Consider the following 24,772-nt stretch of genomic DNA (forward strand, 5'->3'; position numbering starts at 1 on the left):
GTTTTCAGCAGTGCTAAAACCACTGCCCATTCATTTTAATGGGTGACGCAGGGCTGAAAACGCCCCAAAATAGAACTTGCATCGCTGTCAAAGCGCAGCGTTGGAAGGCGCTGCGTTATCAGCCCTGTGTGAGCAGCCCCATTGAAATGAATGGGAGCCTTGTACAGCGTTTAGCGCCGGGCTGAAAAGGCAGAGCTAAACGCTGTACAAAACGCCCCGTGTGTGGGAGGACTTAAAGACTGATCAGTTCTCCTGTTACTGAATTCCAGACTTGTAAATTATTACGTCAAAGTACCCCATTTTTGCATGGAGACCCTCAGAGCAGTGATTGCACCCATGGAGCAACAGGAATGCCTCTCATTGATGGATTTCAGGGACGCCTATCTCCACATTCCAATTTGCCAGTCCCACCAGTGATTGCTTTGCAATGCACTCAAACCTTTTCGAATTTGTCACCATGTTATTCAGCCTAGCATCAGCTCCTCGAGTGTTTTCACGAAGGTCCTGTCAGCTGTGGAGGCAATTCTTCATTCCAGGAGGATCGTGGCAATCCCATATCTGGACAACCTACTGATAAAGGCACCATCCCTGAGGGGGGTAACGCAGAGAGCCTTGGCTGGCAGGAAAGATGGTGCTGCCTCCAGTCCCATCTCTGGAGCATCTACGGGGAGATTGGCAGCACCTAGGGACTGACCGCGGCAGCCTACCATGACTGCGCTCAGCAGGTCCCAACAGGGTCTTCCGTGTGAGCCTTCAGAGTCCGGGTTAGCTGCACATGATGGTGATGAGTAGGCTGGGGCATCGTGAGAGTCCACGTGGGTTAAAAAAAAAAATCTACCCACTGATTGTTAAGCAGGCATTCAGGACAGCAAAAAGTAGCCCGACACCACATGCTTATGGAAGCTGTCTGAAAGAAAGCCTTCATTGTCCACAGCAACCAATCACAGCCCAGCTCTCATTTCGTATACTACTAAAGTAAAATGTACGCCGTGGGGGACTTCGTCAGCCATGCTGGAGTGAGGGCACATCTTCTACAAGCTCCTCCTCTTCATCTGCGGTAAACGGGCCCCAAATCTAAAAACATCTAACAAGGGCCACACAAAAGAGGGGCAAATCAACAGCCTGAATGCCCGCTCACCAATCATCTGGGGGGAGAATTTTTCATTTATTTATTTTTACCCACGTGGACTCCTGCGATGCCACAGCCTACTCACCACCACCATCATGCGTATATATGTACCACACCCACCTAATATGACATCCAGTAGAGAATGCCACTGTTTCCTGCAGAACTTAACCCTTTGCAATCCAATTTTGGATTTAGGGTTTCCTAGGAGGTTTTCTCTTTCTGCCATTATACAATGGCGCCATCTACTGGCTACAGCCAGTACAGCAGTATGGGACATGCCGGAGAGGCCCCCGGCAACAGAGCGGCCAGTAACATACAGTAAGAATACCCTGCTGGACGTCTTCCGACATCGGAGCTGTACAGCCTTCAATCAGAATGTCTTCAGACGTCAGACAGTGTATTGGAAAGGGTTAATGTAGATTGGGTTCTTTTTTTTTTTTTTTTAATGTTTTTCCAATCTGACCTTTAATCCATGCGGATGTGGAGCCGCACGGACGTCGCTGGGTGCACAGCGAAGTCTCAGTACAACAGGAGGTTGTATGAAGCCGTAATACAGCGTCCATAGATCAGATGCCTCGCCGCCTTCTGCAGGGTTTAGTATTGCCTTTAGAATCTCTTAATATCACTTATCTATCTCGATTTGTAACAGAAAGTGCAAACGCCAGCGGCTCCTCAGGTGAAAGCTGCCAAGTCCACGACAACACGGGGGAAAGGTACGAAGGGGAAATCCATAGGTAAAGCGACAGAGGTGACCCCAACGCCCAAGCGCAGCCCTGCAGCAGGGAAAACTCCGGTTACGAAGGAGACGGATGAAAGCAGCGAGGATGACTCCGATAGCGACAACAAGGTGAAACTCCTCATTAAAGACTAGAGATGAGCGAGCGTACTCACTAAGGCTAACTACTCGAGCGAGTAGTGCCCTATGCGAGTAACTGCCCGCTCGTCTCTAAAGATTTGGGTGACGGTGGGGGAGAGAGTGAGAGAGAGATCTTCTCTTCTCCCCCCCCCCCCCCCCCCCCATTCCTCCCCGCTCTCCCCTCGCTCGAGTAGTTTGCCTTAGCGAGTACGCTCGCTCATCTGAATTAAAGACCTTTTCTGACCTGCTACATAATCCTCTTGGTTGTCAAAGGGAATTAATGAGGACATAAAGTAGACAGTAGCAAATGAGTGCTATTACCTGTCTGGCCACTAGGACACACATGGTCTACATAGCCCCGCTGACGCTCTCCATTTTTTTTTCTTCTTTTTCTATACTCTCCTCCCTTTGCCTGGACAAGCACTTCTTAGGTCTTTGAATTCTCAATGTGTCAAGTGGGCGGTCCCCACTGCTCACTCTCAGTGGATGAAGCTGTACTTAATTGAAAGTCTGGCATCACCCATTGAGTGAGCGGTGGGGACCTCCCTTTTGACTTATTGAGAGCATTGGACCCAAGAAGAGCCCATCAAGGTGAAGGGAGGCGATTATGTAAAATGAAAAAAAACGGGGATAATCTGAGTTTTGTGTCTGTTTCTATCCAGTGACGGATCTGCTTTAGAGTAATGGGAGTTCGGGAACTCTCCAATTTTCATAACACCCGTTTAGATACGGGATAACTTTATAACTTGGCACAACCCTATTAAAGGATAGGGCATAACTGTATGATCAGTGGGGGTCCAACCACTGGGATTCCCACCGATTCTGAAAACGGGGGTCCTGAAGATCTCCATGTGAAGGAATCAATGGCTGCACATGTGCACCGCAGCTCCATTTATTTCAGTTACAGCACTGGAGATTGCTGAGCGCTAATACTCACCTGTTTCTAGCCGCCGCATTGAATTGAGCGGAGCCGCAGCCTGCATGCACAACTGTCTTTTCATTCATGTTGGGGGCCTTTGTGATCAGTGAGGGTCCAACCACTGACACCCACTGATCTCTATTATCCCTTATCCTGAATTCACCGTGACTCCCGTAAGGCTGGCACTACCAATAAGCAAAGTATCAGAGCCGCACACTTAAACCATAAACACAAGAAACAAGTTAAATACCCTTAAAACATGCGAAAAGCCAAAGCACAAGGGGGTGTCACATCATGGCTACTCCCACCCCCTCATGTAACACAATACATGCAGTGACAAAAACCAGTAAATGGCAGCAAAGGCAACAGTGTGCCGGCAGCCTAAGATATAGTAGCTGGTAATTGAAAAACCGCGATCCCCCCGACGGGATCTCCTCCATGGATGCGTTCTGTTTTGCTTTCACTTTTGCCTGGATCACATCTGCTGTTGGGGCTCCGCTCCTTGGCGGTTCTCTTCCACTTGGGAACCTAATGATTTTTTTTTTTTTTTTTTGCTACAAGTTTTTTCATACTTTACTATCCCGTTTAATAAAGTTTTTTTTTTGGCATTTTTGCTTACTTTGTTTTGTCTGTTTATCCCCTATCCTGTAGATGGGGAATACTTTTGTAACTTGGCACAGCCCCTGGACGTTTTGCAGCTCCTTCATTTAACGAGGGTGACTCTTCCAAGTGAGCACATGGCGTTCTCCATAACTCCCATCTATGCATTGATGGAGTTGCTGAGGCCATACCGCTCTTGGTCAGAGGGAGCTCCAGCAGACAGTATTATACCATCGTTTTGTTGACTTGTCTTAAAGGGGTTGTCCCGCGCCGAAACGGGGTTTTTTTTTTTTCAACCCCCCCCCCCGTTCGGCGCGAGACAACCCCGATGCAGGGAAGTAAAGGAAGTTTACCGGAGCGCTTACCTTAATCCCCGCGCTCCGGTGACTTCAATACTTACCGCTGAAGATGGCCGCCGGGATCCTCTGTCTTCGTGGACCGCAGCTCTTCTGTGCGGTCCACTGCCGATTCCAGCCTCCTGATTGGCTGGAATCGGCACGTGACGGGGCGGAGCTACACGGAGCCGCTCTCTGGCACGAGCGGCTCCATAGAAGATTACAGAAGACCCGGACTGCGCAAGCGCGGCTAATTTGGCCATCGGAGGCCGAAAATTAGTCGGGCTCCATGGGAACGAGGACGCCAGCAACGGAGCAGGTAAGTATAAAACTTTTTATAACTTCTGTATGGCTCATAATTAATGCACAATGTATATTACAAAGTGCATTATTATGGCCATACAGAAGTGTATAGACCCACTTGCTGCCTCGGGACAACCCCTTTAAGTACCTGACGGATCTTGATGTATTTGCAGCAGACGCCAACAACTCCCAAACTTGCAACACGTGTTCAGGCATCAAAACTAAAGGATAAAAGCCAACCCACTCCATCACAGGCCAAGGCAGCTGTCAGCCCGTCGAGTAGTGAGACAGAAATGGAAGAGGAACCTGTAAAGCAGGTATGTGATACCCTTAATATCAGCCGTATATTCACATGGGGCGGAAACGTGTCAAATTCCGCAAAATGTCCGCATAACCCGTAGCCGTATCGGCAGACCGTTTTAGTACCTACATTTTATGTTGCAATGCTGTGGAAATTCCATAGTGTTTCCACTCAGTGTGAACGTACCCTAATGGAGAAGAGTGGTGACCACTAGAGATGAGCGAGCATACTCACTAAGGGCAATTACTCGAGCGAGCATTGTCCTTAGCGAGTACCTGCCCGCTCGGAAGAAAAGATTCGGCTGCCGGCGCGGGGGGGAGCGGTGAGTTGTGGGAGTGAGCAGGAGGGAGCGGAGAGGGAGAGAGAGATCTCCCCTCCGTCCCTCCCCGCCGCACCTGAATCTTTTCTTCTGAGCGGGCAGGTACTCGCTAAGGACAATGCTCGCTCGAGTAACTGCCCTTAGTGAGTATGCTCGCTCATCTCTAGTGACCACCCATGATGATCCAACACATTCTTCAAAATTGTCACCTTGGGGTTATGATCTGCATTGTGTTAGACCAAGGATCCAGTGCAACTTTTTTTTTTTTACTGCTATTTAAAGAGTAATTGCACTTTTTAAGATGTTTGACGTATCAGAGCGACGTCAAAGTTTTTTGATTGGCTCCTTCATTTGAGCGATCAGCGGGAGTTTTGGCATCTGGATCCCGATTGATCAAAACTTGAGCAGGTGCTCTGTCAAGTTTTTAAAAAGTGCAATTACACTTTAAAGGAGTATTCCAGGCTTTCTTAACTGATAACCTATCCCCTGGCAGACCCCCGTCCATCACCTACTCATGACCTGTTCAGGGGGTGGGTCATAGAAAGGAGAAAAAAAAACAACCGAATACACTTAACTCTGGACTAAAATACAAGCCAATTAATGTATTTTGGGAGGTTGGAGCAGATTAAAGTCCGATTACCTCTGCAGCAAGGAAAATGAAAAAAAGGTTTTGTCAAACCCGATGCCAGTTGGAGCAGTCACCCATACGTGTCCTATGTGGCCAACTCCTCCACTTTGCATTGGTGATATCGCCTCCTCGTTATGTTTCACCTTTTTCTAATCGCTCATATTTGCGTTATCGTCTTGGAGCAGAAAATCCCAGAGCCGGAGGTTACAGCTTCACCAGATAAAGTAGAGCCAGCAGTGACTGTGCGTGATGGTACCGACGTGAGTGCAGATACAGTTACCCTAAGGTCCAAGAACGGGACTACACTAGGGAACCTCCAGAGCCCGTCTGACACCAGCGAGGTAACCGAGTGTGTCCCTGTCATCGGCATTAACGAGGGATGGCCACAACTTCCCACCCTTGGCAATGCTGCAGCCAGTCTCCTAGAACAGCAGATGTTTCGCACACAGCGTCCGCACAGTCGTCGTTGCACAGGTTGCAGATGTTTCTGCACATTGAGTGTCTCACCTGAATTATTCATCTGATGTTTTTTTTTTTTTGTCTTACAGAATCAGAAGACCACCACAACGCCAAAGAAAGGGGCAAAGACTGCTGGTTCCCAGGCTCCCAAGCCAGGCACAGCTGTACCAGCCGGAGCTGAAAGCTCAGAGACCAGCGATGATTCTGATGGTGAATTGAAAGTAAAGGCACCTGAGGTAAAATTGTGTTTATGTAATTAAAGGGAACCTGTTGTGTTTGAGCCCCATAAACTACATTATGGGGCTCAAAAGTGAGAGAACTGGGAGTCCGGAGGGCTGTGTTTCATGCTCGTCTTGTTCCAGCACCGCGCCCTCACAAAGTTCACAGGTGCCATCAACTTGACTCTCTGCATTCTCTATGGGAGATGTGCTTGCAGAAAGAGTCAAGCTGCCGGTGCGCGGGGGACACGGTGCTGGAACGGCGTGCCCAGGGAGTATGAAGCACAGCTCCCCAGACTCCACGTTCCATTACTTTGAGCCATGTCACGTATTTAATACTGGTTCCCTTTTAGTGTTGTATTTACCGGCAGACGGACCCCTCTCCATGCTGCCAGTTATTTTTGGGCGATTTTACTTTTTGCAAGTTCAAGCTGGCTTTAGATGAGGATGATGTTTGTGTTGCTTTGTTATTCTGGGGGACTTTGTAGACCATCTCGCAGTGTAACGCTATTCTGACTGCACCCCTATATTGAACATGGTGGAATTTTATGATGCACTGGATCTCTACCTTAACCCTTTCCAATCCACTGTCTGACGTCTGAAGACATTCTGATTGAAGGCTGTAACAGCTCCGATGTCAGAAGACGTCCGGCAGGGTATTCTTACTTTATATTACTGGCCGCTCTGTTGTCGGGGGGGCCTCTCCAGCATGTCCAATACCGCCGTACTGGCTCTAGCCAGCAGATGGCGCCATTGTATAATGGCAGAAAGAGAAAGCCCCCTAGGGAACACTGAATCCAAAATTGAATTGCAAAGGGTTAATAGAGACCCCCATCTAATAGCGCTTTGGGACCCTTTTTTGCCCTTCAGAACCGCAGCAGTTCGTCACGGTGTAGACTCTACTAGGTGCTAATATTGTTCTGCAGGAATATTGCCCTATGAAAACTGACAAGAAGGGGTCATCGATTCATTCTGCTTGTGCTTCAGGCGATGAGTTGTTTACATCCATGGGAACCTCTCTTTTGTTTTTCGTTGATCCACACTGCTGTCCGCGAAACCCCCACAAGGCTGGCCGTGACATCCTGCCCCCGGCTAGTCCAGCACTGAAGACCGGCCTCGCTGGAAGTCTCTCCGATCGCTGGTTTTTCCCATCTAATGTGGATTCACACTGAAACTGATCCACAGAAAACGTGTCGTGACATTATGCTCTCTGGGGTCTCATTTCCTTACGGGCGCTTCAATCGTACAGGGGGGGCCTCTCCAGCATGTCCAATACCGCAGTACTGGCTCCAGCCAGCAGATGGCACCATTGTATAATGGCAGAAAGAGCGCCCCCTAGGAAACACTGAATCCAAAATTGAATTGGCCAGTCGGTGTACTTGTCACTGTAGATGCCCGGCAGCCGCTTATCTCCTCTAGAAGTAACACACCCCTTCATGTACGAACACAAAGGTATTTACACTCCACAATGTAATCCCAGCTCTCTGTATATGTGATTTCATTTCAGCAAAAAGTTGTCCCGGTAGCTACCTCGCCTAAAGCAAAGTCTCTGCCCGCCCCTGCGGAAGACTCTTCAGGGACAGGCGACTCGGATAGTGATGAGGAGCCGCTGTCCCAGGTACGAATGGTAGACAGTTATAACGGGGGGATCCTGTATTAAGCGATGTGCATCCCTTAGAATTCTCTTCCGTATCCCTGTACATCACCAACGATAACCGTCTTCATAAACCTTTGCATCACAACAGAGAATTAGCAGTCAAACTTCAGCTATAAAGACGCCATCCACGGGTGCTGCAACTGGAAAGTCCCGGACCCCGCTGCAAACTTCAGCATCTGCAGCTAACGGCTCAGACACGGATAAGCATAATGACCAGAAGCCGGCCGCCACGGTAATGGCAATACACAGTCCTAACAAACTTGTCTAAATGGCTGGACGTATATGCAGCCCTGAGAAATACAGCATGAGGCAAAAGTCTGGACACATTCGTTTAACTGGTGCAGTAATAAGAATTTTTTTTTTTTTTCTCCTATTTACATAGTTAGACGGGTATGTCCAGATTTGTTTCCCACCCTGCATATACCACACATTTCCCTAAAGAGGATCGTACTATCATTGCATTTGTGTTTCCTTTAGAAAATTACCAGTCCGCTTCCAGCATCAAGTGTGAAAGCTCCATCCGCCGGTCAGAAGGCCGCAGCAGATGAGTCCTCCGAAGACGACTCCTCTGATAGTGACGAGGATCAAGGGGTGAAGGTATTGGCATAATGTTACTGCAGCTTGTAGTAAAGGGGGTTGGGGACGCCTTCTGCTTCTATTCTGTGCTGAGGCATGTCAGCCCGTAGCGGCTCAGCCCATTCATACAAATGGCTGGCGTGGAGTTGTATCAATGCAGTAGACCCCGCAAGGAAAATGTCTGGCTTCATTTGACAAAAGAAGTGGTTTGCGGGAGGTCTTGGAAGCCCATGCCAGTTAGCTGATCATATTAAGGGGTTTGTGATGAGACCGCTCCGGGAAGACGTAAACATTTCTAAGTGAGAAGAAATAGAGAAAAAATGCAACTTTTGACGGGCGTTTACTTAAACGACCCAAGATTTAAGAAAAACCACATGTTATCTTTATTATGTGGATTAGTACAGTCGTAGCCAAATCCAAAAAAATTTTTAAATGTAGTACAACATTAACCCCTTAAGGACATGGACAATTTTTTTTGTTTTTTCCTATTTTAAAAAATCATAGCTCCTCTATCTATCGACGCCGCTGTACGAGGGCTTGTTTTATGCAGGACAAGTTGCATTTTTCATTGGTGCTATTTAATGTACTGAAAAACTTAAAAAAAATAAATTCTAAGTGGAGTACAATGAAGAAAAAAAAACTAGTGAAGTAAAATGAAGAAAAAGCAAAATTCCGCCATCTTTCAGTGCGTCTTGTTTCTATACCAAACTTAGTTTGTGTTTTGTTTTTTTTTTGTTTTTTGCTGTACTACATTTTTTTTTTTTCAAAGATTTTATTTTTTTATATATTTTTTTTCTGTCCGTCTTCTGAGTGCAATAACTTTTATTTTTCCGTCTTCATAGTTGTTCGGGGGCTCATGTTTCACAGGACGTCCTGTAGTTTGCGTTGGTACCATTTTGGAATACATGCGACTTTTTGTACGGGGGGGATTTAAATGCCGCTGTCAGAATTGACTATAGCATTTTAAAGGGCTAACTGCTCCGATCAGCTGCGCTGCTTATCGGTGCTGTTGCTGCCGGGAGCTGTAAGAAACAGCTGGCGCCCGTATTGTATGGAAGGAGATCGCCGCACGATCTCTCTTCATACATACAGCGAGGCAGCAGGACGTAACATAGCATTAAGGTTTATACTGGGGACGTGAGATGTTGGAGAGTTTCGCACCTTGACATGTGCCGTACGTTAATGTCTCTCGGGTCCCAATGTATGGGACCTCTATCTGTCTCATCAGTATATCGTGCGTTTCATCATAGCCTACTTACTTCACTTATTTTTATCAGAAAACTGCCAGTCCTCTGCGAGCGTCGGCTGTGAAGACGCGGACCCCCGGTGCCAAGCAGCCCATAGCAGTGGCTGCAAAGGCCAAAGCCACACTGCCTGCCGATGACAGCTCAGAAACAGAGGATTCCGATACTTACGAGCCACTTGCTAAGGTATTACTGCTTCATAGCACGCTCCAGCCTGTGCTTCTCCTTCCGTCCCTCGGCTTAGTTTGGTTCAGTATGCACATTTTGTGAATCGCAGATTAACTGTATGTACTTAAAGGGCCACTCTGCTGAAAACACATTTTCCCACCCCTACCATCACCTAATTGTCACACTGTGTATTGAGCCCTCTTCCATCCAGTGCAGCCCCCTGTCTGATGCTTATCGGGCACCATCTTGAGGCTGAGATATTTTACATCTACCCCATGATGTATTAGCACAACCTTAGCGAAGACTATACCTTGTTACCTTCCATCTTTACCTGAATACGTTACAGCCCATAAGTGTACGGTCAGAAGGGTGAGCTGTGATATCCTCTATTATAACTGTGGCAGGGGTTGTGTGATCATCATCAGTGACTGGGCACACCACTAGGCAGTTTCTGTGGTAGATCTATGTAACAGCATCACACAGACTGAGAATCTGACTTAATTTGAGACCATATAAAGCTAAGATCATCTGAGCTGGTCAGAACTGAGATCAAAAAGAGGCCAGGAGTTTAAGGGTCTAAATGATTAGCTGTTTTTAGGGTGCCCCGTATGGTCCGCTATTATCAGGGGAAACTCATTTGCTGTTGGGGAGAAGCAGTATTGGGGTCACCTTACAGATTAAATCTAAATCAGCCTAAGCTGCTTGTCATCAGGTTGGCTTTATATGGGACACCCCTACAGGGTGGGCCAACCAACAGCAACCAATCACAGCGCAGCTTTCATTTTACCTCAGCAGTATTAGAAATGAAAGCTGCGCTGTGATTGGTTCTTTTGGGCAACAAGTTAGATTTTCTTTCAGTCAGCTTTCATAAGAGTGCGGTTACTATTTCCGTATCTTCCAAATGGCTGCGTGATGGAGCGACTGTAAGCGACAGTTCTGCATAAACACCGCCACCAAACAAGTGAGAATTTGTTCACCAGTCGCCTAGAAAATAGTTGCCGGTTGATTATCGTCTGGTGTAAAAAGGTAATTGACTAGCGAACAACTTTCAACAGTTTGCCCTCCCACTTAATGCTATCACACACGGGGTCCGTTCACACATTGGGGGGTTTTGGTGTGGATCTGCATCAAAATCCTCACTACTTGGTGCAGATGGTTTTTGCAGCGATCTATTGCAGATTTCATCCTTTGAGTCGAAGGGGTGCAGACCTGCACCAAAATCCGCAGCAGTTCACTATCCGTGAACGCACTGCATCGTAAATGGACTCGCTGCGCCAGTCTCTCACTGGTTTGGCCTTCCACAGAACGCTCGGTGCTGCAGCCTCTTGCATGTATTTGTGTTCAGCGGGCTCTGCAGCCAACAAGCATTGGGAGGGGCTGACCTGTTAAATACATACCCATCAAAGGGCGATGCTTCTGTGGGAATGGGGAAATGTCATCTACTACAGTGGAGAGACGCAACGGCTCAGCGTTTATACGGAAACGTCGGAGCGCTTTAGTCTCTTAGCTAGGATTGCAGTTTTGCGCTTGTACCTATTTCAATATCATTTGTGTTGCCTTTAACCAAAGGCAACTCCAGCCGCAAACGGGAAGTCCAATGCCAAATCTACAGCTCTGACCCCAGCGTCCCATGACGGCACTGCAGCAGTGAGAACGTCCACCCAGAATGTGGTTGATGAGACCAGCGAGGAATCGGACAGTGATGATGATGAGGTAGCTGCTAGCATGAATGACATGGACTGCAAGAGCATAGAGATGCCTCTGTTTGTGCAACACTGACCGCCGTGACCCCTGTTGATCGCTATGACTGACCGGCAGAGCGCTTTAGATTTCCCTAGCTATGTAGCGAAGAGGGTACAGATCTTCTGCCACCTCATTCTAGCAAACAGCAGGGGTCAAAGCATTACCTCCTCCACTGGGCATGGATGACCTATTGCTGAATGTTGTATAAGTTTTGGGTTTTCCTACTGGGAAACGTTGGCTAATATTTTGACTGTTTTTTTACTTCTAGCCTAGTTCTGCTGTGAAAGTTTCAACTCTAAGCGCAGGAACCCCACCAGTGAAGCCATCTGAGGCAACCACTGCCTATGTTCCCGACTCGGATGCTGACTCTGAAAGCAGCGATTCCTCTGACTTAGAAGAGAAAACGGTACGTTATTTTTGTTGTTGCAATGCATATAGATAAAAAATGAAGCCGTTTTTGAGGATAGTCTTATTATTAAAAATCTCCGACCAGATGGGTGACCACTGCAACCAATTGGAGACCGCCGCATCGTCTCCCATTCTCCTGGCATCAGTGCTCGCATCTGGGTGCCATGATGCCAGGAGTTTGGGATGGGGATTCTGGGGCTGCACTGGTCACCTGACATCCAGTCTGTGCTGACAGCGGGGTCTTCACTGGAGCCGCTCAACTGTTTCCTGGGAAGAGGAGGAGGAGAGAGGTAAGTACCACTTCTTCTTTTCATTTTCTAACATGCCCGGCCATTTAAAGAATAAGATACTTGGACGACCCCTTTAAACCAGAATCGTCCACTGATTTCCCAGGAACCACATACTTTGCCAACTTAACGTGTAAAGAAATCAAGTGTGCTGGGGTTAAAGAAAAAACGACCCCCTATAAAAATCTGCTTAAAAGGGTTCTACCAAAATCTAAAGTTTATTCCCTACCCATCTGAGGAGATAACTTTATGGTCGGTGGGGCTTTGACCACTGGGACTTCCACTGATCACAAGAGCGAGGGTCCCAACAGTTCCTGCGTCGGTGGAGCATGTGTGTTCTCCGGATTAGCAGGGGTCCCACTGATCATAAAGTTATCACCTATCCGATGGACAGATGATTTGGATTTTTCGCCAATGTCATTAGTGAACACAGTGAGGACCTTGGGTATAGCTCCTGCCACTAGGGGGCGACACTAAGCAAAGGAAGAGTTGACTTCTCCTACCATCTACTGCTTTAGATATGGACAACAGTCTCTGTACAAAGTGGGAGGAGGGAGATCGCCACTCACTGACCTTATGTTGTACTCCTGGGCAGCCCATCTGCCTCATCTTCCATGGTGGTTCCACGAAAAATATGCTAGAGCAGCGGAATTACTCCTTTGTCCATATACTGATGTCTGCTCATCCGGCTCATCTTCTGTTTTGTTACAGCAGAGACCTCCCTATCATTAAAGCGACTGGTCCTGAACAAAGATGTCCGATCTGCTTCAATGACTACCTCATGCACACTGCATTAGTATGCATTATTAATCTAAGACACCTACCTCTGCTCTCATTGGCCAGTGCTGCCCCCATGATCACTTTTTTTTTTGGTCACCCTAAGTCTCTAAGAAACCAAAAAAAAGTAATAAAAAGCGATCAAAAAGTTGCATGTACTCCAAAATCGTACCCGTAGATACCACGACTTATCCTGCAAAAAACAGGCCCTCATGGAACTACGTCAATCGAAAGATAACAAAGTTATGGCAGTCAACAGCGACAAAAAATTTTTTTTAGGTATTACAGCAAAAAAAAAAGCCTCAAAAAGCAAATTTGGTATTGCTCTAATCCCAGCGACCCACAGAATAAAATTTGTCAGAAAAGGTATTAACCCTTTGCAATCCAACTTTGGATTCAGGGATTCCTATGGGTTTTTCTCTTTCGGCCACTATACAATGGCGCCATCTGCTGGCTAGAGCCAGTACTGCGGTATGTGACATGCCAGAGAGGCCCCCGACAACAGAGCGGCCAGTAATATACAGTAAGAATACCCTGCCGGACGCCTTCCGACATCGGAGCTGTGCCGCCTTCAATCAGAATGTCTTCAGACGTCAGACAGTGGATTGGAAAGGGTTAATAGAGGGACAATAAAGGAAGCGCCTTTTGTTATATGTCCTGAGTGATGTGGAGCCGGTCCTAGTGACCTGCTGTAATCCAGCAATGCAGGGGCTGTTGTAATCCTGCTACCCCCAGCTGCCCTGATAACTAATTAGGAGTGGTTAAAAAGTGAAGTGCTTTATTTTCCTTGCACTTGACCAAGTCTGATTCCTTTACTTCTGTCTGCGCAGACACAGAAAACAAAAGTTGTCGCCGTATCGCTTAGTAAAGCTGCAGCAAGTCCATCTGCAGCATCACGTAGTGCTACCAAGAAAACTCCTGTGACCAGTAAAGCCCCAGCGCTCCAAGTGCCGGCAGCCGAGACTTCTGAGACAAGTGATTCTTCAGATGGGGACCTTCCGTCTGCCCAGGTCAGTATTTAGTATTGGAAAAATTCCTGTGTCAATGGACTGCGAACTTCCTTGTTTACACTGAATGACCCCTTAATTAGAGACACTGAGCCTTTCAAGATTGGCCCTGTATGGAGATCATCGCCGTGACCCCAGAGAGCAGCGTAAAATCACTGTTAAGTCTCTCCCTATTTGCATACATGGAGGGACTTGTTGGTACAGATGCATCTTGTCTCCACCAGAGTTATGGCTGGAATTGTGGGCTGGCCGGTCAGAGCTACAGGAAACGCCCACAGTTTAGGATTGGCTTGTGGATGCACACCTTAACTTAGCTGTCGAGAACAGCTGGGTAGAGACCTGTAAAGCATGCACAGAGGGAGGGAGCTCCCTCTGTAGTGTACTCGGCGCGTCGTCATGGCAACAGGACGCCAGATACATGCATCCTGCTTTGCCATGCAGGAGTTCCGTGCATGAATGGTTGCCCAGCGCCTATCAGCGGGGGTGAATTAATGGTGAAATTGACTGCACGAAGGAGGCAGTCCAGCGGGGCATGGAGGAGCGCATTGCCTACAAGACGCCACATGAGAAGCTGCCGGTTAGGGTCAGTGTTTGGAATCGCGGATACAGCCAGCGGCTAGGAGTGGTGGTAATTCGGCCATAGTGGGAGCTGCCCTCCTGCTGTATCAGTGTGTGTGTAAAGTGGTTGGGACAAATGAATCACTACAGTGGGGGGGCGGAGTTGCCAGAGGGGGGGGGGGTTAAACTGGTCGGGACGAAGTACTTAGTCGAGCGGGGCCATGAGGAGCAGAGTTGCCAGAGGTTAGTAGAGGGGGGGGGGGGGGCAGAAAAGCGGCATCAGAAGCTCCACAGCTCACCTGCCGATCATGGTCTTCCCAGTTGCTCTATACGCCTTGCCAGCAGAGGGGCCATCACGGAGTATCTGTCCTGCGCTGCTGCCGACGTGACATATACAATTGGGCCCGCGCTGCTAATCTAGGCTGTGGTTTCTCAGGCCGGTCACGTGCTCACAGGGCTTAGTCTTCCTCCCACAGAGCGTCCTCTTCTGATTTCACTGTAGACCATCAGTCCCTTTAACCTCCAGCCCGGGCACTTCCCTTCTTCTCCCCACAACTCTGGGCTTGTACGGGCAGGACTTCATGGACACTGACACTGGGCTTCTTCATTGCCCCCTTTCCATAAGAAGGATAATCACATTGAGACTTGACTTGGCATCTGACATGACTACGTAGAACTGCACAGTTATGGCACACATCAGCCATCTAGTTGCCCAAGTTCATGGGAGGAGTAATTCTAGTACTGCTAGACGCTATATCTGCCACTCGATGCACTGAAGGCCACTGCACGACTTCAAAAAGTGGAACTGATAGAATTAATCCTAATGCTTGTGTTTGATTATGCTGCTTTTGTCACCACCATACATACGGCTTCTTCATCCCTTCCCAAGGGCAGGAATGGTACAATGGTCAATCTCTGTAGCCGACACAACTAGGTAACTAGATTACGTAACTGATATTAATACTCGCCTACTAAAGGCATCTATTACCCACCCGTTCCCCTTCATGTATACGATATATCATGTCTGCCGAGCTTGATGCTCGTTCGAGTATTAGCGTCCTTCGACCCCGCTCCAGCTTTTGGCTCCTCCCCGCTGTGACGTGCCTGTTTTGGCCCCTCCCAGAGAGAGAGGAGAGATCCCTTCCACCTCGTTCCCCTGATGGGACTGTCATAGCCACCCAATTGTGCTCACATCAGACAGCCAGCCCCACCAGACTCTCCCTTAGGCCTCATGGCCACGGGCTGGTTGGACTCCGCATGTGGGAGCCTGCGGCGGAATCCAACCCTGCCCGCAGCCGAGGACCGTGCTTGCCTATCCGGGTCTTGGCTGTGCATGTGCAGCGATGCGCCGACCCGCACTTCCGCACACGTCCACAGTAGAGATTCTTAATTTTTTTTTTTGTTAAACCTCCTGTTTTCCTGCGGAGTCGGTGGTCCGTCCGTAATTTAATATCGGACAGCTTTATTTCAATGGAAGCCATCTGTGCGGGACTAAAAGGTCCGCAAAAGAAATCTGCATGCTTTAATGAAGCTGCGGACGCCATTGTCTCCCTCTGGGCGGCTTGAATTGCGGATCGTCCCCAATTCAAATCTGCCTGTGGGCTTGGGTGATGACTTCTATAACATGAGGCTAGCATCAGTCAGCCATGTTGTTCTCAAATTGTGCAGTTCCTTGTGGGGTCTCCCCTTTCATCCCCTTGCTAAGCCCAGGACTTGTCTTATGCAGTCCACAATCCTTCCTGTGAGCATCGGGTGCCCCATCACCATGTTCTCACCAGGGAATAATTCTCACCCCAGATCCGCCTATTTTTATCCCTTAGGTGTGTTTGTTATGGTGGACTGTTTTGCGGGCTGCAAGGAACCGCATCTGAAGACGTTCTTCCTCATAAGGGGTTTCCCCTTGCATTGCATTTTGAGATCCTGAAGTTGACGTGTTCAGCATGGTTCTCTGTGGCAAATTCTAATTAGACCCCATTGCAACATTGGCAAATCATTCCATTATTTTCTGAAGCTTCCTCTGCTTGGGTAAGATTGTGATGACGCCGGACTGCAGGGTCTAGTTTGTCTTGTCCTACTTACTATCCAGACCTTCTACTATTCTATATGTAGGAGGCGCCTTGTTGTCTTCCCAAGGCAGAGAATAACTCTTCTTGCATTGCTGGTAGAATCGGCTCTGTCTTCTTCTACACAAGTACTTCACCAGGACTGTAGAGAATTCTGTTTCTATTGTATGCAGACCTTGGGCAGTTTGGCTTCTTGATCCCAATTCTCACCGGGCACCATCTTAAAGGAGATGTCCCGCGCCGAAACGGGTTTTTTTTTTTTTTTAAACCCCCCCCCCCCCCGTTCGGCGCGAGACAACCCCGATGCAGGGGTTAAAAAACCCACCCGCACAGCGCTTACCTGAATCCCGGCGGTCCGGCGTCTTCATACTCACCTGCTGAAGATGGCCGCCGGGATCCTCTGTCTTCATGGACCGCAGGGCTTCTGTGCGGTCCATTGCCGATTCCAGCCTCCTGATTGGCTGGAATCGGCACGTGACGGGGCGGAGCTACACGGAGCCCCATAGAGAAGAGGAGAAGACCCGGACTGCGCAAGCGCGGCTAATTTGGCCATCGGATGGCGAAAATTAGTCGGCACCATGGAGACGAGGACGCCAGCAACGGAGCAGGTAAGTATAAAACTTTTTATAACTTCTGTATGGCTCATAATTAATGCACAATGTACATTACAAAGTGCATTATTATGGCCATGCAGAAGTGTATAGACCCACTTGCTGCCTCGGGACAACCCCTTTAACTTGCTGGAGGAGATCCATGAGCTTTCTAGACTTGATGCATCTCTGACCTCATTTCATCTAATTAGGTCTCTCCCCTCGCCACATGGGCCCTGGACCTTTCTCTGCTGCTGTTCCGGTATTTATCCATAATCTCACACATAGGTGGAGTAGGATCTTAATGGATATATAATCCCTACACGAATCCACCATCGTCTTTGAACTTCAAACCATCTTTCCTTCCCTCCAGCTTCAGACTCCCCTCCTGTTCACTCTGCGTTCCATTCCAAATGCCACTTTCTTAGGGGATCGAGTAGAGTCTGCATTGCCATGGTCATGTCCGAATCGCACGAGACATTAGTCAATGTGTGCAGATCCACTTTCCAGCCCCTTGGCAGTTTGCATCCCTGGAGTGCACAATGGGCTTGCCAACATCCTTGATTGAGAAGGTATCATTACAAGGGGTGAGTCCTTCACTCATTCAGTCAAAGTAGACCGTCCTCTCCGACATTGGATCAATCATAAGATCAGTTTTCCCCTTTGCCCGCCAGCAACGGAAAGACCCTTTTTCTACCTGCTCTCTGGCCCGCTAGAAGATCAGGGTTCCCTCAGTTACCAGGTATCGTTGGTGTGACCCTTGCTCTGCCTACCTCCCACCAACCTTTTTTTCATGGGATATTCCTCAGGTCGTGGTTTACTTACCTTCTCCTGGTAGTCCCTCTGTAATCTGCTCTGACTTTTCCTTCCACTTAAGTGATCTCAAACCTTTGCTGTTATCTAGGATATTGCCATTCTTCCGTTGACCTTCCATCTTTGGCCTTGGCAAGGGTGTTCCTGAAGAGAAGCAAGAGCTCGCCCTCTGGGGGTGTATGTCGTTCCATTGGATGCTTCACTGTCAGTTTAGCATCACGCCTCGGACCTTCTAGCGGTGGATTCATGTTATAGCCTTCTCTTTACATTCCCGCTGGGTCCTACAATGGACCTTTCAGCACCCACCCAATTGTTTGTGCCTTGCTACCCTGGTGTTTTGCTCCAGAGGGAGCCTCTGTGGCCCGCTTCTAGCTGGTACTTTCTTTCTTATGGTTTGTCTCATCTGACAGTTTACATGCCACGGTCAGGATTGGCTGGGTGTGTAAGCTGTCCAACAGCCACAACTGGAGCTATCTGCACCCACGGCTGTCAGAAACGGATGGCACCTGCTGAGTATAAAGTGTGAGTTTGCTTCCTACCCAGCCTGCATCTCTAACGTATCTGTACATCACAGACGGGGAAGGGATTAATAATAATGGCAGAGTTGCTCCAGGTTTTATTTTGGATGCATTGAGGTGATAAGTGAGCCATTCCTTTTAATTTCAGTAATTCTGTTTCTTCCACCTCCAGGCATCGTTTAGTTCCTTGACACCTAAACAAAGAGCAACAAAACTGTCCCTGCAACCAGAAGCCAAAAGCAAGACTGTCACAGACCCAAAGCCTGCTGCGGCGGCGGAGAGCTCGGATAGCAGTGATTCATCAGATAGCGAACAGGAGCCAGCAAGAATTCAGGTACTCAGTGAGCTACATTAGTAGCCAATATAAACTCACATGCCAAAAGTCACGGGACAGGAAGTAATATCATGTAGGAGCCCCCCCCTAACCCAGCAAAGTGCCGTAACTCGATGAGGCATTGGTTCCATGACCGGAGGGATGTGGAGCCATGTTCTCGGAATAGCCACCCACAGCCCTGTGAATGAACTTTTTCACCACATCTCAAAAATATGCTCCTGTCGGGTGAATGTGCAGGCCACACTATTCATAGGAACTTGCCTGAACGTTCCTCACACCAATTCTGGATAACTTGGACCTGATGGCACGGTGCATTATTCCTTCATTGTGTGCACAGTGTCTTGTGGACAACTGGGGTCCATGGCTTCATGGGGTCTACACTACGCACAAACTCTGCCATCAGCGCAAACCATTTGTGACTCATCGGACCCCGCCACGTGCCGACGGTCCACTTAGGGTCAAGTTGGCAACCTCATGAGCCCAGCTGAGATTCTGTCTGGTGTTGTAATAAGAGGCGCTCTGGTGGGTCTTCTGCTCCCATATGCCATGGCAGCTACAGAACGCTGCGCTGACCTGCGGGGTGTCTGGGGCCTCCTGCATTGAATGGGATTTCTCACACAGTTTCTTTCTTTCACAAAGTTGCTTGTCTGTTCAGACATGCAATTCTAGCCATGTGCCACCGCTCGTGATGATTAATCTCCTGTGGATGGTAATAGCCTCTAAGATATATTCCCGGTACACGTAATCCTGTGGATTGAGGAATGTTTACCCTTTCCAATCAGATGTCGGGCCTGCCCCGACATCATTTTCCTCCACAGCTCCGATGTCGGGACAGGCCCGACACTGCAGTGCAGGAGTCCATCTGCACCCGATCATCAGACACATCGGATGCAGATGTGGTCCTGCACTGATCCTCATCAAGGACCCCCGTCTCCTTTACAGATTACATAGTGCTCAATTAGCACTATGTAATGAAGAGATATTCCGGCCGGCGATCATGTGACCACCGGTGTTACCTGACCTCAGCGGTCACATGATCGCCAAGCTGGGAGCCTGCACCGTGGGGGGAATGCGGAAGTAATACTTCCGCATTCTCCCTTCTGCCTCCCGGCCCAGCGATCATGTGACGGCTGGGTGCCACCTGACACCAGCGGTCACATGATCGCCGAGTCAGGAGGCAGAAGGGAGAATGTGGAAGTATTACTTCCACATTCCCCCCACGGTGCAGTGAGCACCTGCACCCTCCTGAACTCTGTCAGATCAGGAGGGTGAAGGGAAAATGTATTTTTTTTTTTCTCATCCATTCTCCCCAGCTCCAATTTATTTGGAGCTGGGGGAGAATGGATGAGAAAAAATAAATGGATTGGAAAGGGTTAAATGCCTGCACAACTTCAGCAATGGCATGCCCCATCCATCTGGCATCCACTATCATGTCTCATTTGAACTCCAGTATTTTACGTCCGCTTGCCATGGGCATTCTGGCCAGTGTTCAATCTAACAGTTTATACAGGTTTGGGCATTCCCAAGCATCAACGGAGGTAACGCCACTTTACAAGCAGTTTACATGTTGCTATCCCAAGAGTTTTGGCATGCCAGTGTATATTGTAAATGCTACACGATGCCGCTTGTGATAATTTCCTAACCATTGCTATGTTTTATGTAAGAAACCTAAGGTGTCTTCGCGAACTCCCCTGTTGACGTCCACTCCGTTTTTAGCCAGCCCAGCCAAGGGTAAAGCAGAGTTGCCTGCAAAGGGGGGAAAGACTGTGAAGACGGCACAAGCTAAGCAGGTATGATATGGGGATGAAGTAGAATGGCATCTGCCGTCGTTTATTTTTGTAGCTGCCGATTTAACTAATGCTGTGACGACTAGGTTGGAACTCCAACAACAACTCCTAAGGCAGTGGCCAAAAAGGGAGCAGGCCAAACACCAAAAGCATCCCAGGTGGAAAAAGGCAAGTCTGCAGGACAAGATAAAGCTGCTGTTGCGCTGACGCAAGAAGCCGCAAAGGGGTCAAGCGAGTCTTCTGAAACGAGCTCAACGGACGAGGAAGCATCTACGGTACGCGCTAGTTGTGGTTATGGAACAGATTGGGTGCAAAAAAAATGGGTGGCCTAAAAATAGTTTTCCATAAGTCCTAAAGGCGTCGAGGGCTTCGGGCATTAACGACTTAACGGGGCAGAAACACTTAGCACTGATACACATTTAATATCTCAGTAAAATTGCACATTTTTGGTAAAAGAATGTGGGCCAACTTGCCCCGTCCAGGTGAACTTGATTGGACGGGTATCCCTAAGAAACGCTTGGCCGTCAGGAGTGCTGCAGTACCGGCGGCACAATCGGCTACCTGTACTGACAGCTATGCCTGGAATCGCCTCCTCGTCGGGCATGCCAAGCTGTGGACCTCCGATCAGCTATTGATGACCTATCCTAATCAGCTGAACTAATTCCCAAACAACCCCTTTTAATGGGGCGGTCTCCCAGCATGCTCGTAGATTTCTGCAAGCCCCATAAAGACAAATGCTGCAGTGATGGGGATTTCTGCATCAGATCTTCCGTGCGTGAGATTGCCCACACTGTCGGGGCTCATTCAGAGGCGCGTGGCGGATTTTTAGAGCCCGTGCACTTTCACCTCCGTTGGTCTCCTTCTGGCAGCTGGGGATGCCCCATATAGAGCACAAAACTTCATAATGATTAACATGTTTCCTGTGGATGAGGTGGTGGAGAGGTTAATGTCACCGAGGGTAAAAAGGGGTTAATACCTGGTGTGAGGGCAACCTAGGGGTTAATAAATGGTTTACTTGCTTATCTATGGGGGTCCTTGTTTGATGCGCACATAGCGTTCAGCTTCCCTTACTGCTTTGCACATACAGACCGAGGATGAGCAGGACTGCGGCTGTGAACGGGCAGATCCTTCATTGGGCAGCTGATAATGGGCAGACACGTATTGTTCCCAATTCTGATACCAAAGGTGAACTCGTACATAGAGGGTACATGGAACCCCTCTACCTACCATCACCTGGACCGCTCTGGGCAGCGGGTCATACCGCTGTGTGTTGTAACAGATTTAACGTTGTTTGCTCAAAACAGGAGAAAAAATCCCCCTCCGTGCCAACTAAGCTGGGAAGTTCCTTCGCTAAACCAAGCATTACCAACGCAAAGACAAAGGCCAGAACCCCTTCCAAGCCGCCTACTGAAGCGGGTCATGACGGGAAGCCGGGAGCGAAGGTATGGTCACCTGTAGAACGCTTAGTATCCAGTCACTCCACACCTCCAACCACACTGATTAGTTTAATAGGTTGTGGATTTAGTGGTAATTACATATATACACACGTACATATACATATATTCTGACTGCTTGCACCATCGTTAGAGGTTGTTTAACTGCGTGTTGCACATTAAGTGCTGTCGGACAGTACGCAATAAGCTAAGGGCTCCCAGACTTCAGATGTGGCCTCTTACAAGCTGTAGGGTAATGCTGTACTTACTGTCTGCACGCACAACCTAGAGCCGCTAGCGAGGTGGTAACACATGCCCCCTCTAGAGGCCAGATGAGGCGAGTCGTGTGTGATGCACATGATGTCAGGGCTCACTCGCATTGGCGTACGCATAGAACCCATCGATTTCAATACATGCGTTCACTTTCGTATGTTTTAGTATTGTGGAAAATATGCAGCACGACCTATATTGTTCATACGCTGCACAAGGGAAAAACGAACGGCTGAAATCCGCAGGGAATAGGACATGCATGGAGGGGGCCGGTTCTGCGCACGTAGGACATGCGTGGAGGGGGCCGGTTCTGCGCACGTAGGACATGCATGGAGGGGGCCGGTTGCGCGCACTTGGGACATGCATGGAGGGGGCCGGTTGCGCGCACGTAGGGCATGCATGGAGGAGGCCGGTTGCGCGCACGTAGGGCATGCATGGAGGGGGCCGGTTGCGCGCACGTAGGGCATGCATGGAGGGGGCCGGTTGCGCGCACGTAGGGCATGCATGGAGGGGGCCGGTTGCGCGCACGTAGGGCATGCATGGAGGGGGCCGGTTGCGCGCACGTAGGGCATGCATGGAGGGGGCCGGTTGCGCGCACGTAGGGCATGCATGGAGGGGGCCGGTTGCGCGCACGTAGGGCATGCATGGAGGGGGCCGGTTGCGCGCACGTAGGGCATGCATGGAGGGGGCCGGTTGCGCGCACGTAGGGCATGCATGGAGGGGGCCGGTTGCGCGCACGTAGGGCATGCATGGAGGGGGCCGGTTGCGCGCACGTAGGGCATGCATGGAGGGGGCCGGTTGCGCGCACGTAGGGCATGCATGGAGGGGGCCGGTTGCGCGCACGTAGGGCATGCATGGAGGGGGCCGGTTGCGCGCACGTAGGGCATGCATGGAGGGGGCCGGTTGCGCGCACGTAGGGCATGCATGGAGGGGGCCGGTTGCGCGCACGTAGGGCATGCATGGAGGGGGCCGGTTGCGCGCACGTAGGGCATGCATGGAGGGGGCCGGTTGCGCGCACGTAGGGCATGCATGGAGGGGGCCGGTTGCGCGCACGTAGGGCATGCATGGAGGGGGCCGGTTGCGCGCACGTAGGGCATGCATGGAGGGGGCCGGTTGAGCTCCAAACATTGATGTCATTGATAATATCTTGAAGTAGATTCTCTGGCCGATGGCCGCCAGTGATGAGATTGATGCGCAACCTTTTCACCTCTGTTCTGCCAGAGTACAAGATACATTGGGGGTGCAAGAGTCTTGGATAGGAGAGCACAGAGAAGGATGATTTAGTAGTCGGACCCGGAGACTGAGTGCCTGGACTCGCACTAGAGTTTGACTCTGAGTTGAGGAAATATTGTATCTGAGCTGTAAAACAGGTGGCACTGAAAGCCGTGTGATTCTAGCGGTCCTAGACCAAGGGTGTAGCTGGAGGGCAGTAGAGTATTGGGGAGGCAAAAGCAGAGCTGGCGAGGATGTGGTATGTGAGAGGGAGACACGGATCAGTGAGATACGAGGAGATGGCCAAGTATGTGATGCCAAGGGAGGAGAACGTTTAACAGGCTGAAGTGGTTGACGGGTTCAGAGGCGGCGGAGCGGTTGAGAAGAGGCACAGAGTAATATTTTGAGGCTTCTGCCGTTAGCAGATCATTAGTGACTGGATACAAAATAACGACCCTCAGTTTAATGCCTGGCTTAAGATTTTATTTCCGTGTTGTAACGCTAAAAATGTTTTTTACTACTTTATGAAGGAAGCGACCGATACCCCTAAAACGCCACAGAGAAAGCAGGCAGTCCAGGCAGTCCAGGCTGTTAAGGCTCTGGGCTCTCCCAAGACCAAGGTGACCGGCCCAACTGGAAAACCTGCTGGATTGAAGCAGACTGCTGCCGTGAGCTCCAGCAGCTCCAGCGACTCTTCGGATAGTGAGGATGACCTTTCACCGAAGGTAGGTTTCATTCTGGAGAACATTGTCCATGTCTTTCCCAGCTGCACGTTGCGACAAAATGATGGAGCTTCTAGTAGCATTCAGCATATTGGACAAAACCAGTCGTGTATCTTACAGTCGTGTAGCTTACAGTCGTGTAGCTTACAGTCGTGTAGCTTACAGTCGTGTAGCTTACAGTCGTGTAGCTTACAGTCGTGTAGCTTACAGTCGTGTAGCTTACAGTCGTGTAGCTTACAGTCGTGTAGCTTACAGTCGTGTAGCTTACAGTCGTGTAGCTTACAGTCGTGTATCCCATTAGGGCTCAGGGGCTTAGAGGCTTTATCACTTTTCACTATTGATGACCTAGTCTCGGGAGAGGTCTTCAATAGTTGATCAGTGAGAGTCTGCCACTCTGCATCCCCACCAAACACCCGCTCTTCTGTCTTCTGGCCCGTTGTCAGTGCAGTGGGGCCGGATGTTCACATCGGTAATCAGGGCTGCAAGTGTAACTTCTCTCCCTTTGAAATCAATGGAAGCGATGCCTTCTGTTATACTT

At 49.3% G+C, this 24,772-nt stretch overlaps 1 protein-coding gene across 5 annotated transcripts in view; it reads left to right on the plus strand.

The window, feature by feature from the left end:
- The window catches only part of TCOF1 (treacle ribosome biogenesis factor 1), a 56,053-nt gene that overhangs the window by 19,267 nt on the left and 12,014 nt on the right, over positions 1–24,772 (plus strand). Inside the window, exons 9-23 of one of the 5 annotated variants that reach the window (XM_066590392.1) lie at positions 1,779–1,976; positions 4,316–4,459; positions 5,939–6,085; positions 7,575–7,685; positions 7,813–7,956; positions 8,202–8,321; positions 9,578–9,730; positions 11,282–11,425; positions 11,724–11,861; positions 13,758–13,937; positions 18,649–18,810; positions 20,475–20,600; positions 20,684–20,872; positions 21,902–22,039; positions 24,043–24,237. In XM_066590392.1, coding sequence (XP_066446489.1) covers positions 1,779–1,976; positions 4,316–4,459; positions 5,939–6,085; positions 7,575–7,685; positions 7,813–7,956; positions 8,202–8,321; positions 9,578–9,730; positions 11,282–11,425; positions 11,724–11,861; positions 13,758–13,937; positions 18,649–18,810; positions 20,475–20,600; positions 20,684–20,872; positions 21,902–22,039; positions 24,043–24,237 — 2,289 coding nt within the window. Of the gene's footprint in view, positions 1–1,778; positions 1,977–4,315; positions 4,460–5,938; positions 6,086–7,574; positions 7,686–7,812; positions 7,957–8,201; positions 8,322–9,577; positions 9,731–11,281; positions 11,426–11,721; positions 11,862–13,757; positions 13,938–18,648; positions 18,811–20,474; positions 20,601–20,683; positions 20,873–21,901; positions 22,040–24,042; positions 24,238–24,772 lie in introns of all 5 variants that reach the window. The other 4 variants (XM_066590393.1, XM_066590395.1, XM_066590396.1 and 1 more) reach the window with 4 other exon arrangements.

This window comes from Eleutherodactylus coqui, chromosome 2 (genome assembly GCF_035609145.1).
Source record: "Eleutherodactylus coqui strain aEleCoq1 chromosome 2, aEleCoq1.hap1, whole genome shotgun sequence".
NCBI classification, from domain to species: Eukaryota; Metazoa; Chordata; class Amphibia; order Anura; family Eleutherodactylidae; genus Eleutherodactylus; species Eleutherodactylus coqui.